This window comes from Necator americanus, chromosome III, assembly GCF_031761385.1.
Source record: "Necator americanus strain Aroian chromosome III, whole genome shotgun sequence".
Classification (NCBI taxonomy): Eukaryota; Metazoa; Nematoda; class Chromadorea; order Rhabditida; family Ancylostomatidae; genus Necator; species Necator americanus.
Genome location: NC_087373.1, coordinates 15,833,855 through 15,850,907, shown reverse-complemented (window position 1 = coordinate 15,850,907; position 17,053 = coordinate 15,833,855). Strand labels below are relative to the sequence as shown.

Sequence of the window (17,053 nt, the reverse complement as noted above, 5' to 3'; positions counted from 1 at the left end):
CATGCAAACGAAGTTATTGCGCACCAATCCGACGCCGCGAGACCCGTCGCAGCCCATTTTATAGCTATCTGGCGCCGGCGCACCAATCTGACGCCGGTGGACCCGTCGCACCCCCTTCTATAGGTGTCTGGCGCCGGTGGTCCCGTCGCACCCCCTTCTATAGGTATCTGTTCTATAGGTACACACACACACACACACACACACACACACACACACACACACACACACACACACACACACACACACACACACACACACACACACACACACACACACACACACACACACACACACACACATACACACACACACACACACACACACACACACACACACACACACACACACACACACACACACACACACACACACACACACACACACACACACACACATACACATACACATACACACACACACATACACACACACATACACATACACATACACACACACACACATACACACATACACACATACACACACACACACACACACACATACACACACACATACACACACACATACACACACATACACACACACACACACACACACACACACACACACACACACACACACACATACACATACACACATACACACACATACACATACACATACACACACGGACTAAGCTCGTTATTATATATCATATATATATATATATATATATATATATATATATATATATATATATTATACTACACAGGTGGCAGTAACTAGCTTTCTTGCGATGAAATTGAGCCCAACCAGTCTATATTTAGAGGTAAAGATGAATTAAAGAATGATATTTGTGCAAGCGTTAGCACAACTTGCGTGAAGGTCACCGAAGGGGAAATAAGGGTTGAAGAGGAAAAGTTTGTCTTGCTCCGCCCTTGATTGGCTTGCAGTGTTGCGGATTTGGCGACTGATCTTGGGAACAATTCAGGAAACGAAGAATATTTAATCGACTGGTCAGATCTGTGTATTTGCATGTCACAACAGTTGTGTCAACAAACCCGTAAAGAGCTTGAGTGACCTAATGAACCCGGTTGTCTATAATACAATAAAACAACACGCAAGATTACACAAATGAAAAAAGTTCAGTTTTCTTTCTTGCTTACAGTATTACAGTCACTTCGGAGAGCGTGTGTACCAAACAACTCAATCGACTTGATTTTAGCTCGCACTCCTTGGCAGCAAGATTTAACGAACTCATTCTGAGTGTGGCGTGCCCATAAATAAATAATCCTGAAATAGATGACCACATCCAAAATAAATAAGCACTGTACACTAAACAGATTAGAAAGATAGGAAGAGAAGTATGCACCTAACAATTCTTTTTGCTTCAATAAAATTGGCCTGTTGAGCGACACTAAGAGCAACATAAAGGTGGCATCTAGCCAGCAGAGTGCGGTCATCCAACTCTGACGCAATTTGCAATTGCTTCTCTGAGATTATACCAGCCCGTTTGGCCTATAATTAATCGAGGTAAGATCAAACATGCAAAATCAAAGGATATAAGAGAGGTTTTTAGATGCAAACTCATCCTTAATTATACATGTACAAGTATTCAATGTATAAATATATTTCGTATTAACTACTTACAAATGATATGTCATAATCTCCCATGGCAGAACAAGCACCACCAAGCGTTGACAAGTTCCATACCAATCGTTCTAATTCAAGATACTTCGTAAACAAGCACAGCATTCTCGACTCCCTAGGATAACATGTGCAGGTGAAATTAAGCAAAAATATTATTCCAGCCGTTGCATCTGACCTGCTCGTTGACTCAAAAAAAGCATTAACAAAGCTTACCATTCATAGTCAATGTTCTCAACAGGGATCTTCGTCAGAAACAGTCTCAGCACAAAATCCTAAACATTCGAATCAGTAGATTTTTTTGGGAGAGAACAGTAATAAAAAGAATTTGAGAAGAGGACAACGCAAGTGTTTTCGTTGAAACTGAAATTTGAGAAAGTTTCTGTGGGCTTTTTTCATTGGTTTCTTTCTATCTTCATTAACGTACCATAGATTTTGTGAACATTCTAAAAAAACTATTTCTTTAGAATGTAAACTTTTTTTAGCAGCTCTTGCTATGTTACTTGAAGCAATGGCCTGTCTGCTAGCTTTTTCTTTCGAATCGACTAGGCTGCAATTTGGCTGCCTAGCTTAAAGGCATCACCCCACGAATCTGAGGTGGTGCAGATTTCAGGTGGAGTATTCGTATACGGGATTGGAGACTACGGAGAGGGAGGTGATTCCGTCCATTTCTTGCTAATTGCCGTAAAAAACGGCCCGGAAGATGCGGCGCCGCACAAGACTGGCGCGCTCCAATCGAACCTCTTGTATAAAGTGGTGCGCCAAAACGAATGAAGCCGTATCTTCCGGGCCGTTTTTTACGGCAATTAGGAAGAAATGGAAGGAATCACCCCCCTCTCCGTAGTCTCCCATCCCGTATACGAATACTCCACCTGAAATCTGCACCACCTCAGATTCGTGGGTTGATGCCTTTAAACAATGTTGTATATTCGATCCAGATTTGGGACTATAGATCCCACTGCGTAATGCAGTTCGGGATGCCAACTTCGAAAACTTTCGAAATTCGAAAACTATGAAGCCAAAGTGACCCTTAAGAATGTCGTTTGAAGAATGTTTGAAAAGAATGAGATGATCACGGCCTTTGTCTTCGGTGTGCGTTTCTTATGAGGGCCAGTATTGCTTGCTGGGATTTTTTTTAGTCTTCCAGGCCTATCACATCTACAATGGAAATGCAATGTGAGATACGTATTCACCAACAACCTGTATCGTGTAACTTGTTGCTGTTGATACAATTGATCAATAATAGATTTCTGGTTGATCAATAAAAAGGGGAGTTAGATGCCCAATCGAATCTCTTTGTTCTCACAGCTCTCATCACAAACCCTAAAACAATGACGCTTCTGAAGTGTCGATGTGCTGGTGAAGCTGCTGGTACAACCAGCTGCATGCATGAACTTTTGCACTCAAAGCTCCCCCGTATCTGGTCATTCAAAAGTTGGTAATATCCTAGCAAACTGTTTCAGCGGCATTTTGATATGTGAGCCAACAGTTATACCATTTGTGCGCATTTGAAATACTCACCTTATGCACACTCAATGCATAGTGTTCTCTAATTTGCTTCTCAAAGTTGTCCTTGTTACGTTTAGCTAAGTGGAATATAGAACTTGCCACTTCTGGCGTACACCTCCATCTTAACAATGTCAACCTCGATCCAGAAGTGGATGAGCAAGTAGGAATGTCTACATACATTTTGCAATTGTAATGTAAATAAAAAGCCTGGAAAACAAATGAAGTGAAATTGATGTTCCGTACACGGAAGAAGAAGCTCGTTAGGTTTCTTGTGGCACTTCTGATATCAGTGGTTATTAATACTTGTCGGTTGACTTAAAGGCATCACCCCACGAATCGGGAGTGGTACGGATTTGAGGCGGGGAATGCCTTTACGAGGTTGTAGATTGTCGAAAACCCATTCGGACAAATCGAAGGCGGGACGGGGCGCAATGGTTGTGCATTGCAACAGAAGTCGTCGTAAGAAACCGCGTTCTGGGGTCGACCGTTTACACAGATGCAGGGAGAGGTGAACGGAATCACCCTCTACCCCACAATCTACGACCCCGCACAGGCATTACCCGGCTGGAACCCGTACAACCCGATTCGTGGGGTGATGTCTTTAATCCCGTATAGATAGCTCCCGAGAGTCAAAAACTGCAAACAACCTCAAAAACTTCGCCGCTTACTTTTTTTTTGAATAGTATAGTTAGAAGGAATAAATTTTCGTGTTTTGTTATATTGGAGCATAAACCATCTACGGGATAAACTCAAGTATTTAAAAGAAAGTAGTCAAAGAAATTGAGCCTTCGATTTCAGGAGCACTAACGAATTTGAGATTGTGATATAATTCAGTGGTGGACTACTAACCATGCAAATATTTCGTGGAAATCGATGCTGAAAGTTCATTGAGCTATCAAAAAGGACCTCAACAACACAAATAACAACAAGGACAAAACGAAAAATTAGATTAACACAAGGAAATTATCTTAGTTTGACTATATGAAACAAAGAAAACAAGAAAAACAACAATCTCAGATCTCATTCTATGAGTAACAAGTACAAATGAATCCAGCCTTATACCCACTTTTTGAAAGACCGTACTTTTTGAAAGAAAAGACTAAAATGAAGAGAATTCATAGTTATGAATAGTGTGAACCTTATTTCAACTTAAGAAGCTTCAGTTTCTTCAACATCCATGAAAAATGTTCCGGAAGCGGGGCTGACAACCGCATGGGCTTCATTGACTTTGAAGCGTCCGGAAAGTGAATCTAAAAGGGATAAAAACGTGAAAATGCACTCTTATGAGAGTGAAAATGACTACAAACCTGCTTCAAATGGAGATACATAGGGATTTTGCGACTTTGTGAATCTGTGATCCCCAACAGATTAAGCACACGATGAGATAATCTGAAGAAAAACGGTCATTAGGTTAAGTTCTTGTTCGTGTAAGTTTATATATATATATATATATTTACAGTTTATTTATTCTTAACACCAATTATTACACAACAATTACGCGTGTAGATTTATTCTTTATGATGTAGTCCCAGGAGAATGGATAGTCTTATATTTGGTGCAATGTGAACCAGTCAATCCATTCGAACACTACAATTTTGAAACAAAGATATTTCCTTCTTATCAGCTCCTAAGCGACCTTTAGCTGTAAGTTTTGCGAGAGCTCGAAATCATAAACATTTGTGCTCAGGTAAGGTTTCGAACTTGCCTTCGAAATGGGGAAAGTTTTGAGAATTCGCATATTTAACTTGCAAAGAGACCTAAACTTTGGTTCTTCTCAACATGAAAAACGGAAAGACCGCTGTGGCATTCGGCCATCGAGCAGGAAAAGTGAAATTTCGTTTGGCGTCGATATCTTCATAAAGGAACGGCGTCCGCGCTAAGCCTGTGGCTAGAACAGTAAGAATTCAAGTTATTCCTGAGTTAAAGTTCACTCCAGTTGAAAGCTCTTCATATGAGGAAAATGCCATATGTGGAAATCTGCCTCAAACCAGATGAGTCTCTCCGGTTCCAAATAACCTTTCAGAAAACAACAAAGGATATAATATTAAAGTAAACCGATATTGAACTAACATTAGTACTAGTACAATATTAAGATCACTGGAAGTGACTTCTTTTACGTTGTATGATATCAACGCGATTCTTTGAAGTGAATAGTCTAGAAGCTCATGACAATGCAAACAACGTGAAAACGTCTTTTTGTTTGTCAGCACTAGGAAATATACCTTGCTCAACGAAACGAAAATCCGTGAGCACACAGCAGCAGTGAAATGTACTTTTCATTCTCTTTCCACGAAAAAATATGTAAAAAAAAAGTTAGTGAATGTTTCAAAGGCCCTATCACGAAACTGACGATGTTAGGGTCTTCTGACAGTATACAGTAGATTATGAGTATGAGCTTGCCCATGCTCAATCCCTGAATTGTACTGAAAAATGGCGTGGAAGATGGCACTGGTTCCTACAAGATACGTTAAAATAGGCCACCCTTGCACACGCACCGCGCCCAAGAGCGGACAGTCCAAAATCAATGGGGTTTCGTTAGCGGTCTATTCAAGTGAAACTAGTAGGTATACTGCTGGGGAACCGGATAGTGCAAGAGGTTAGCGCGTTGCAACGTACATAGGAACCAAGATGGTTCTCACGCCGCTCGTCGCGACGATTAGGGAGAATTGAGCAAGGCTGCACTCATATTCATAATCTACAACTCCAAGTTGTCTCACTGAAACCCCAACATCGTCAATTTCGTGGCAAGCTGTTTTTAAGAAGCCTGAACACACCTGGGCGGTCGAGGTGAAGAGTTACTATACTTGGCATCTCCAATAAGAGGACACCCTGCTAATGCCAGGTGGGCACGTATTTGATGAGGAGCTTCTGAACACAAGTGTTAAGTGTTTATTTCAAGTCCTAGACTAGAAGTGTCTCCAATACCGATGCACTCATGCACTTAACTATTGTATAACTACATTACCTTTATGTGTGATTACTTCGACGCTAGAAACGTATTGGTTTCCTTTTATGGTGCGGCACTCTGACTCAACGTAGAAAATTTCTCCAACAGCCTTATTTGTAACCAAAGGCATCATCTAAAGAAAGGAAAGTTCCATGGTTGAACAAGCGCTTACGGAAAAAACAAAAAAAAAGCTCTAGTTCAAGAAAAAGTGGGGGAGCAGAACGAACAACGTGCAACAATCTTCTACGGATGTTATGCCTTTTTATCATTCATAACATATCAAACCACAGAGTGAGAATGCTCAGAATCGTCTCTTCTCAACGAATCTCCAACTGTGATGAAGTTGCTATAATAATAAATCGTAGCACGTAAGGTGAAGTCATGTTTACACCACTCACACTGCAGTACCACGCATCAATAACTGCAGGGAAATTTGGGTAAAAACTGAAGCGTAGGTGGAACACTGATTTTGAGATATAAAGGCCTTCAGTAAATTTGTATCTGCACTCCACACATTCAACTATTGGAAATAATAAATTGGTCTTCGCGGGTGTAGCGCAATCGGTAAGAGGTTCCGCTATATGCACGATTGATCGGAGGTTCGAATCCGCCTTAGTGCTTACTAAGCCTTTCATCCCTCTGGGGTCGATAAATTGGTAATATACTTATATGGGAGATAAAAACACTGAGTTGACACATCGGCTAGCACCCGCAAGTCATGTATAGGCCAGTTACACGTGCATAAACCTCAAAAGATTCTGAATTTAAGTGAATGTGGTGGCGCATCCCAAGCAGACTGATTAACGCCAAACACTTCATCCTTTTATCTTTTAACAAAATTGGTTGCACGACCTAGAAAAAAATTGCAAGAGAACATTGTAGTCCAATGGGTCGCGGGATACACTACGTTTCTGTAACATCACTTGGGTGATCAGAAAAAAAATGACTAATGTCTAACGCAACGGGGCAACAAAAAAATCAGACTGAAAGAAGAGACTTAATAAATAAGAAACAAGAAGGATAAGAAAGGAAAAAACAAAGAGGATGTTCTTGAAAACGCCACGTATTTGTCAAGAAACCCCTACCACTGACCTTTATGTCCCTTTCCTTCATAGCTTTGATTAGAGGAATTGTTATTTTCAATGGTGAGTCACTAAGTTCTCCACGAACAATACACCTAGAGAGAAATAAATTAAGTGACGAAGGAAAAGGCAATGGAGAAAAAAAAAACCCATTCTTCACCTGCTTACTTGTTCTACCAATCCACTACTCACACTTCCTTTCAGCTCCGATTTCACTAATGAGTTCCTTAATTCGAAAGTAATGGGATTTACGAATAATTCTTTGGGGAATAATTCATCAGAAAATAATAACTTACATAGCAAATACAACAACGCCAGATTGATATTTATCCAGTGATTTCACTAGGTGTAAACGCTCACATTTAGGTGCAACTCTCGCATGAAAAAGGAAAAATCGTATGCTGTACAAGAGTGAAGCACTATATTTAAAGTGTGCAAGCTCACTTTGATTTTCTGAAGCAATCTGTCTAATTGAGGGGTGTGCTGAGAAGCACCTGAATAAGCCATTCCATACGGTTTATCAAATGCAATTATGTTATCTGAATTATACAGATATAAATGGTATTTTCTTGACACATACTAAAAACCCCATACCATCTTTATAAATTATTCTTTTTGTCATGAAATCCACTAACTCCTCGTCATTCATTCTCCAAATAGGGGTAATCATTGATCGAATATTGTGTAAACCAGATACCTCTTCAGAGCGGTGTCCAACAACTTCATTCTGTGGAAAATGGAGATGATCTTGTAGTAACAAATATGTAGTCGGATTTACAAACTTCAACGTATTCTTCTAACGGTGGTACGACTTTTTCTTGTCCTTTCTTCCCAGTCACGTCTTCCTGTAGATTACGTAACGTCCTGACGGGAACTGTTCGTCCTTCAAGTTGTAGGTGATCTTCTGTTACACCTTCACATAAGTGCTGCTCACGAACTTTTTTGGTAAACGGTACAGCAATTTTGCTATAATGTTATTAAATCATCAAAGAAAAAGTGAAGTTCAGTACCGCTGCAACCACCTCTCAGAAGGGAGTTTCTTAAAAAAATTTTCCTCGAAGAAGTCAACTGAATGGTTAGTTTCTTGCTCACAGGTAATTCGTTCCTTCAAATATGCAGAGACATACATAAAACTTGTCTAGACCAAAAAATCTCAACACACATGCTTGAATTCGCCGAAAAATGCTCGGTCGAAAAATTCAGTTCCCGATTGCTGCTTATCGACTTTCTCAAGATTAAGTCCTGTGAACGCTTTCTCCACTTCTCTGTTTTCGGCTGTGCTCCCTTCCTTCCGCTGAAATAATGGTGTTAGCGAAAGCTCCACATTGGGTAGCAAATGTAGACTATAAATATCCAATATCTAGGAAATAAACAGAGAACTAAATACCAGCCAACCTCTCCTTCCTCAGCTCCGAACTGACTAGACATATGCTCTATGCCAAAGAAATCGTCCGCCGCTGATTTCTCTGACATCCTACAACGTTTGTAAATGAAAATGTTATGTATTATGGAAAAAATCGCTTTTTACAATTGCATACTACATACGCCATAAATGAGAAACCACAGCAGCACTGCTTTGGACCAAACTATGAACACTTCCTTAAAGGCAGTATATCACGAAACTGGGACAGTTGGGAACTCTGCGGAAAAAAATATTGAGTTCGGGATTTAGATTACGAGTATGAGCGTGACGAAGAGATGGTATCCCATCGATCGATCGATAGTCGACGAGGTAGATCTTCGGGGTCTATTTTTCCCTACTTAGGCAATTTTTCCTTTTTTTTATTATAATTTTACTTAATTAATACTACTCCACAGTCTTATTCGTAACAAAATCGTTTCTCGTTACCGTTAGCTTCTATCGACTATCAACTCCTTAATTGGTGGATGAGTTACAGGAGCCTGTCTCTAGTGGATCTAGCACTTAAGAACTACACAGTACGTCCGGCTGCGACTGTACGTAGGAAATCCGCTCTCATCCATATAAAACCTTTCGTGTCCAGCTGTTTTAAACAGTAGAAATCTGAAGTATTCGTGTAGCAGCCGATTCAACTCCTTTTTATTCCTAGCTAGTTGCATAGAAGTGAGTCCAGCAAAGTGATAAAAAGAGTCACTGGACGACCCGAACACTTTCATATCACACTTTCATCACTTTAATCCATGTGATACAAAAATGCAGTTTATCTATCACAATCGAAAACAAAGTGAGTTCTGTCAAAACTGTAAGAAAGACAAGGAAGTCATTGTATGCACAAGACAAGCTAACTTAAGTTTTTGTAGCTATTTCAATCGTTCAACACAACGTATGCCCAGAAATTATGTGCGGTGATTCCATGCATATCCATCATGTCTTTACAATAGTGAGAAAACATATGTGCAATCTCATTTCGCTCAAAAAGTTATATGGATCTCCTAATCTAGAAAATCCTTCCTTATGTTTCAGGAAAATTGTCGCTACATGTTAGCGTCTGCTTTCTTTAATCCGATAGTCCTTAAATGACCATTCATCCATTACCACTCATAGAAGTAGCAATTTGTGGAGATCTTTCCCAAGAAGAAAAGAAGGAGCACATAAAGTAACTATGAAGTGTAGTTGATACGTCGAGCATCATAGTCGGGTCAAAGTGAGATAAAGCACAGTGCAATTGTGTAAGCGGTTGCGATCGAAGCGGCGCGGTGAAACACCACGAACTGCAGCTAGTGACGGTGCCAGTAGCAAGGATCCTCCCTCGATCCTAATCGTGATGCTCCATCGCACTGCTTCGAGCGCAGGCGCTTACGCAACTGCAACGTGCTTTATGTCGTTTTGACCTTACTATGCTAGTTTCTCCACTGCCCAGTGTACATGTCTATCCTATTGTTCCCATCTCTTGACGTCTGCTTTTCCTAAACGTCCCAAATCCTTAGTTTCTCGAAGGCAGTTATCACAAGGGCTGTTCTACCCAATTTCTGATTTCAGAAATTTTGAACAGCGAAATTTCATGCTGTGATTGCTTCTACTTCTAGTCGAACAGGTCATGGCAATCTGCTACAATAGGCAGAAATAGCATTTTATATACATACATTGTTACTTTTTATACGTAGTATTAAGTATCACTAACTTTTGGTTGGCAAAGGGACCCCATTCACTTTGGACCGTTCCCGAAAGGACCCTTTCACTTTTGGACGATTGGCGAAGGGATCCTCACCATTTAAGGTGCACCCTATGAGCTGGACTTCCTTCACCTAAGGATTGTCCAGGTCCTCCCCATCACACTTATGGTATTAGTAATGTTCACCTGATTTTTTTCCGCTCCTGACTGACTCTGACCCTTATCCTTGTAAAGCTGGAGAAATAATGTCTTAAGGAAATCACTGACATATTTTAGAACAATAGAAATAAGTAACATGAGGAGATTGTGACATCCACCAAGTATATTTCTCAAGTACAAACGTAGTAGGGTTAGGGCACTCAGTCGCACCCTAATTTCTAGACGCTCTATCTTACGTTTTCTCTCTTAGTAACTTTAGTTTACATGTCATTGATCCTCTATGACTAATGCTTCGGTCTTAAGGTCCCGACTGACGTACTTAGTTATTTACTTCCGGAAATAACCGCGTCACTGAGTGCCCCTCCCCTCTCTGAACCACATTTTACCCTACTTCTAATGCATCTCAGTTACCTAACAGAAGATCATACATATATGCATCTACGCTGCCAAAGAGAAACGAAAATAACCACCCGCACCAAGATAAGGGAAACACACACACATGGATATTGTTTGATACTGTGACATTTCGGCAACGAAATTTCGTCCGATTTCACTACCGAGCACATTTTGTTACTAGTCCATGAGAATTCCATGAAGAGATCCTGCCCTGAAAGCTTCATCCTCTCTCTAGGTTAGTTTTTTTTTCAGGGTTGTAAGATAGTTGTCCTTGGTGGTCTGAGCTGTACTGGTGAATTGGAACCGGAGATGGAATGAGTACCTCGCAGGAAATTCAGGATTCTTTCGACGAGAGTTTGGATTTGTGAGTTTCTTGCTGTTTGGTGCTAACTTTCGCTCATAAATAGGTGTGAAACTTCTATTTTCAGAAACTCTCAAGGTCGAAATTCTTGCGCGTTAAAAAGACATCTGGAGAGTAATTCGCCTGGTTCTCACAAGAAGTCATACTGTGTCAAAAGGTTCGTCATTTCCTCTTTTGCTTGGGCTTGGTTCCTGTGCATAATTCCTTTTCAGGGCATGTAATGGCATAGCCCCAGGGCCATCTTCTGAAGGTGATTATTTTTAAAATGACACTCATATATAAATGAACTTACAAACGGCACCGAAGCTCACCGCCCTTCGGACCAATGCAAGCGCGCCAAGAAGTTCAAGTGGTTGCAACGATTAGCTGTTCCCTCCGTTTCATTTCAGACCTGTAAACTCAGGAATAGTTTGTATGAGCACTGTGCGATGTTTCAAAGACCCTTATCTTACAGTTGATGATAGTCACTTTAGATTAACGCTTGGATTACGGCAGAAATCCTGAAGCAGTCTCTAACAGCTCCCATGTAAAGTTTTTTCGAATTCACCTGGAGTTGCTCTTTCTAGCAAGTCCGTATACACCTTGTTTTGAAATTAAAAAAACACGGGTTCAATCGATCAATCGAGTTTCTTTGTGCTGTATTTGAAGACACAAGTTTATGGGTCGTATACCTGATATGGGTGGCTCTGCTAAACTAGGAAAGTTAACGAGAATGCTAATCACACTAGCAAAAGTCAAGCAACCCAAATCAAAATTAAGTTTTATTTTGGAAGCTTCTATTTTGGCAATGTCATCAATTAAGCCTATACTCAACAAACAAAAATACGCCAAGCTAAAGTTTATACTATGGTCAAAACGACATGAAGCCCGGTGCAGTTGCGGAGAAGGCGCAGTTGAGCGTAGCGCCTAGAATATAGGAGGGACCTTTGGTAGCCCCACCCATCGCTGCATTTCGCGCTGGTCCCACTTCGACTCTAACGGCTGCCTCCACCGCCTTTGTTCGAGCGAAACCGCTTATGCAACTGCATCGTGCTTCATGTCGTTTTGATTGTATGAGATTGAGAGATATAAATACTCAGACGCCCTATCAAAAATCTGTGCTCCAGTGTGATCTACCAGGTTTCCTATGAGAATTTTTCTTCTTCCTCGCTCTCATTTTCTATTTCTTATTTTCCTGATGTCCTTCTTTTCTGCAGTAGTAATGCTCCAAACGTTTTTATTGAGCATTCATTTTGTCATCTAAATGTGCTCTTCTGACACGGTTGAGGAAAGGGGTAGCCACTGCTCCCGTTCGGATTTCGCGGCGAGTTAGCAGTGGATGCAGGGCGAAGCCTCTCAGCTGACTTTGACTTTAGACATGAGTTGTTGTGGAGTTATTTTTTCGCTGTTCATGTTTTTGTTTTAGCGGAGTCAAGTCCACTAGCTAAATTCAGTGGGTTCCTCACCGCTGGATCAAATCGTGAAATCAAAGTCAGTGAAACAGCCCTCGTTTTGGCCCGGGCTCGTCTCCGTTCGTCAGTAGAAGACACATGCATTGAAGAAAAAGTCTTGGATAGGTTCGTTTAGTTTCTACCAAAACTCTGTTTGGCTGTTCTAATTGAACATACATAATGTCCAGTGCATCAAGCGCTCCCGCCCAGCACTTAGGCTTCGTAACCGCAGGATCAAATAAGGCAATTCACGTGTCGGAAGCTGCTTTGGAATTAGCGAGACGTCGTTTAGATTCTGTTCCTGACGTGCAACTTCCAACGTGGGTGGCTTTCCGACATATGAACACTATTTTTAATATTAATAAGTACGTGTTCAGTTCCGGACGGGTGGCGGACGAGGAGAACCTTGATCCTTCTGTAGGAACATTATTGCGGAGAAATTCCACATACAAAAGGTCAACGTTTTGTTTTTGCCTCTATAGACTTGTTTTTTTTTGGAGGGGTTTCCCAGCTTCGATGAAGCCTTTGTCATTTAGGCCCACGTCAGCCAGATTCCAGAGTTTTCCTGTGATACTTCTTACGCTTAGTTCTTATTTTGATAGAATAACAAAGTAGCAGTGCGAACCCTCTCACTACTTCTTCTCAACACCATTTAACATCCCGGTATTTCAGATTTAGCCGACGTGAACACCAGTATTTGCACTATTATCAAATTCTTGGTTGTTTTGACCATCACTTGTTGCATTGCCTATGGTGACAGTAGTACTATGTGTTCTGAATGAAAAACACTTGAGTAAATAGGTGAAGTGTAGTTCGGTTGAGGAGAAGGAGGGTACTCAACCTCGCTCTTATTTCCGGGAGTAGATAACTAAATCAGTCGGGGCCCTAAGGATTAGTCGTAGAGGATCTATGGCATGTAAGCTAAAGTTACTAAGAGAACAAAGGATATAGCTTCCAGAAATAAGAGCGCAGTTGAGTGAGCTCCCCCGATCCCAGCTACATTTCCTTCACACACAGTTCACACACATTAATCACTGTTATTAAATTATCAAATGTTATACTGCCAAATTTTCCATTCCTATAAGAAAAGAAAGAACTTGTCGCCACTTAAGTTAGCTACAGTCTGAGTCAGAACATCCTGTGGCTTACTGCATTTGCGTTTGAAGTGCGCGATGGGACCTTTGCTCATCTGCGCAGTCCGACTGGAACGAGGGTAGCCACTTACGTAAATAAAGGGCTTCAGGTTGTTTTGATCTTATTATACATTACCTTGCCGATAGTTCGTGGATCCAGTGTTGCTAGATTTGGTACACAGTTCTGGGTTTTTGGAATGCATGTGTATATCTGTGGCTCACGGCTGTCGCCGAAGTGTGTGAGTACTCCTGAGCTAGATAGGACGTTGAATCAGTATGCGCATCGAAGACTCGAAGTGTAATTGTAATATAGTCGAGTAAAACGACATGATGCACGGTGCAGCTGCGTAAGCGGTTGCACTCGAAGCGGCGTGGTGGAGATAGCGATTAGGGTCGAGTGAGCGTTCTTTGCTAAAAATCTCCACAGCGCCCCTTCGAGCGCAACTGCTTACGCAACTGTGCCCTGCCTCATGTTGTTTTAACTCTCATGTGTGATGATGCTGGAATATCACACACCATAACATTGCTATACATGTATTTAGCGCATGAATTGCAAAATATGTATTCTCGTCGTCCACTTTTGTTTATCGCGTTTATTCTGATGAACACATTCGACGTAACTATTTGTGTTTCCAGTTTTAGAGCAGTCATGCTATCTGGTACGCCAACAACGACTAGAAATCCAAAGAATCTCATCAACACTAGTTCTTCAACGCCAAATATGGTTAAACCGAATGCTGGTATATTTTAGGCTGAGCTATTGATTCGCTTTCCTAGTTACAATGTACTCATGCAGGAACTACTACGAGCGTACCGCCACTTGCTGGAGTTAGTTGTGCTGCTCTGTCTGCGTTTTCCTGTCGAGTCACATGCGTTCGTGATCTATCGAATCTGATGTCACCTTCTGTTGGTAGGTGCTTTTTCCTATGCCCATGCCTATCAACTTTACTCTTTCGACGACCTATTCAGATTTCCTTGGTATTGTTATAAAAGGAGGAGGTCCTGGTGAGCACAGCTCTGAAGGGGTGTCCGTTATCGAAGTATGTTCAGTTAACCTCAGTGTTGATAAAATGTTATCGTTTGTACCATTTCATATAGTAGATTTAAATGGTGAGGAGAAAAACTTCAGAAATGACTCTTATCAATAATAACGCAAACAAGAACTTGGTAGATCAGAGAATAACAACTGGAGTGGAGGCAAACTACAGCAAGGCTGAGCGATCTGATGATCGAAAGTATAGATTTTGCCATGTAAAGTGAAAACAAGCTGCAATTGTTAATTACACATGTTAATTGTGTGCTAACAATTATTAGCATGTAATGTGCATGAAGGCTGATGTGAATATCACTTGGAGAACCATTACTTATTCCGAAGCATTTAACAAGCGTTGATGCGTTTGTGAATTACTAGAACAAAAATTTGGCATAGTTGCGATAACATTATGAGTCAGGATTGTTCTAATGCGGATTTCTCAGCCTCTTATAACTCAATTTATTGGCGTAGTTCAAGATAGTGTAGGATTGCCTATTTTCCTAATCTAGTACATCTGCGTGCGAATATGCACCAAAATTCTTTATCTTTTTTTTTTTGCAAAATCTAGGTTCTTTTGCAGTTGGGAGACCGCTATGGTGAATCAGTGTCCGTTGAATTAATATCGAGTTCGATTCCTCCGAGCATTTCAAGAGGCTCTGTTATTTCTATAGCAGGGGCTTTGGTTAAGCGAGTTGAAGGTTTGCTCTTAATCTAGTTTTTTTTTCCATTTGTGCGTTTCAATTTCCCGATTTTATTTACTGACTTCTTCTCTTTGCCTTCTCCCTTTGATTTATTTCCCTTGTCCTTTTGAGTTATTTACTTCTTTACATACATTCGATAGTCGGACCCGGTGCTCCAACCCTTTTCACTTTTATACTTTTGCCGAAGGGACCCCCTTCACTTTTGTACGGTTGGCGAAGGGACCCTCTTCACTTTTGGACGATTGGCGAAGGGATCCTCACCATTTAAGGTGCACCCCATGAGCTGGATCCCCCTTCACCTGAGGTGGGTCCGGCTCCTTCCTATCACACCTATGCTTCTTTATCAACTGCTGCTGTTCCTAGCATACAAGTTCTTTCTATCATCTTGATTACACTACTCCTTCTTTAAGATCTTTTTAGGGGCAATATCACTCGTATCAAATGATTCATCATTCGTAGATTTCGAACCGATTGATCCTGAAGCACAGTGCCTTCATCGGTTGTTCGAAACCGGATTGTTTAATGAGCCACCGGCCGAAGACTTGTTCTGTACTGACATTTCTTTATAATAGGAAAATTCTTTTCATTGTACTTTCTTGGTCGTTGCAGTTGACAGTACTTCTTTGCGCATGATTGGTCGTCTTAACGAGTACCCAGGAGAAACATCGACAATTATGGCAAGGATTCTCGGCATAAATTTGGACAAACTTGTCTACTTAGGGTAATCTCGTTCACTTTCGAAAAGTTTCTGTTTCAAATTAAACTATTATCAGCTTCAGATGCACTGTCTGTAAATCATCGGTTAGCCCAAATCCGAAAGGAGCCATTGACTGCCAGCATTGCCGCAACAGAAAAGCTCGATATTTCTACTCGCTTAGTGTCAGTGTATCAGTACTGTTTTGTTATTAGCTTATTTTTTAGTTTGAAAATTACGGCTATTCTACAGGTAGAACTGGCTGACTTCAGCGGCATAATTGATGTAATATTGTCCACCGATGCAGCCGAAAAATTGGTTGGCCGTCCTGCTGGTGCAATGGTGAGGCTGAATAAACAGTCACTGCAATCAACGTAGGTATTTTTCACTTGGTGTTGGTGAGGCTGACTTATTGTCTTAACGTTTCACAGAGTAGTTCAAACCTAATAATATTGAACTAAGTGATTGCATTACTACTCAGGCGGAGAGGAGACCTACTCTGCCCATCTACTTCTGATACCTATCAGAAGCGTGTGGAGTTTTATCAAAAATGAAATAACTTTTTTATCTGTTTACATGTTTAAATTTTTGTACCCTCTGTTGATAATTATAATTAAGCATATACAACTCCCCTGTTTTCATCTCACTGATGTTTACCCCTTAAGACATTATTTTCAGGTTAGCCTCGCTCTGTTACCGCCCCATGCTGTTCCGCATATCGATGCAAAATTCGAAATGGTTTGTCGATGAATGGATACACTTGGATATTCCGAAGTTTAAGCCTTATCTAAAGAAAATAGCAGAGAGCAAAGGTTACAAATAAAAAAAAATCACTTGCATGTAAGAATAATTGACTGTTTCACTTACTTGCTACATCGATCTATACACTGAAATTGTAAGAATTTTCTCTTTTACAAATACTGTTTGAT

At 40.8% G+C, this 17,053-nt stretch overlaps 2 protein-coding genes across 5 annotated transcripts; one reads left to right on the top strand and one right to left on the bottom strand.

The window, feature by feature from the left end:
- Positions 1–978: 978 nt before the first annotated feature.
- On the bottom strand, positions 979–8,598 carry RB195_009714 (uncharacterized protein; the record flags this gene model as incomplete). Of its 3 annotated transcripts, XM_064190390.1 has the most annotated exons (20): positions 979–1,038; positions 1,107–1,233; positions 1,313–1,458; positions 1,591–1,705; positions 1,804–1,862; positions 3,109–3,217; positions 3,275–3,376; positions 4,306–4,346; positions 4,404–4,485; positions 5,871–5,964; positions 6,062–6,176; positions 7,136–7,220; positions 7,286–7,351; positions 7,422–7,467; positions 7,620–7,664; positions 7,720–7,852; positions 7,908–8,091; positions 8,148–8,230; positions 8,288–8,419; positions 8,521–8,598. In XM_064190390.1, 20 exons carry the CDS (start codon positions 8,596–8,598, stop codon positions 979–981), a joined length of 1,902 nt encoding a protein of 633 aa, XP_064047973.1. The 3 variants fall into 3 exon arrangements, with proteins under 3 accessions (XP_064047973.1, XP_013306102.2, XP_013306101.2); XM_013450647.2 differs by lacking the exons at positions 979–1,038; positions 1,107–1,233; positions 1,313–1,458; ... (4 more) ...; positions 7,422–7,467; positions 7,620–7,664 and having other exon boundaries at positions 4,236–4,346; positions 7,761–7,852; XM_013450648.2 differs by lacking the exons at positions 979–1,038; positions 4,306–4,346; positions 4,404–4,485; ... (9 more) ...; positions 8,288–8,419; positions 8,521–8,598 and having other exon boundaries at positions 1,086–1,233; positions 3,109–3,276.
- Positions 8,599–11,086: 2,488 nt separating this feature from the next.
- On the top strand, positions 11,087–16,947 carry RB195_009713 (uncharacterized protein; the record flags this gene model as incomplete). Of its 2 annotated transcripts, none has more annotated exons than XM_064190389.1 (15): positions 11,087–11,136; positions 11,201–11,290; positions 11,346–11,383; positions 12,539–12,689; positions 12,752–12,883; positions 12,941–13,018; positions 14,339–14,436; positions 14,493–14,606; positions 14,666–14,736; positions 15,310–15,427; positions 15,851–15,979; positions 16,040–16,151; positions 16,210–16,309; positions 16,377–16,498; positions 16,803–16,947. In XM_064190389.1, the coding sequence occupies 15 exons, from the start codon at positions 11,087–11,089 to the stop codon at positions 16,945–16,947; spliced, it is 1,548 nt and encodes a 515-aa protein (XP_064047972.1). The 2 variants fall into 2 exon arrangements, with proteins under 2 accessions (XP_064047972.1, XP_013306099.2); XM_013450645.2 differs by having other exon boundaries at positions 14,333–14,436.
- Positions 16,948–17,053: the final 106 nt, after the last annotated feature.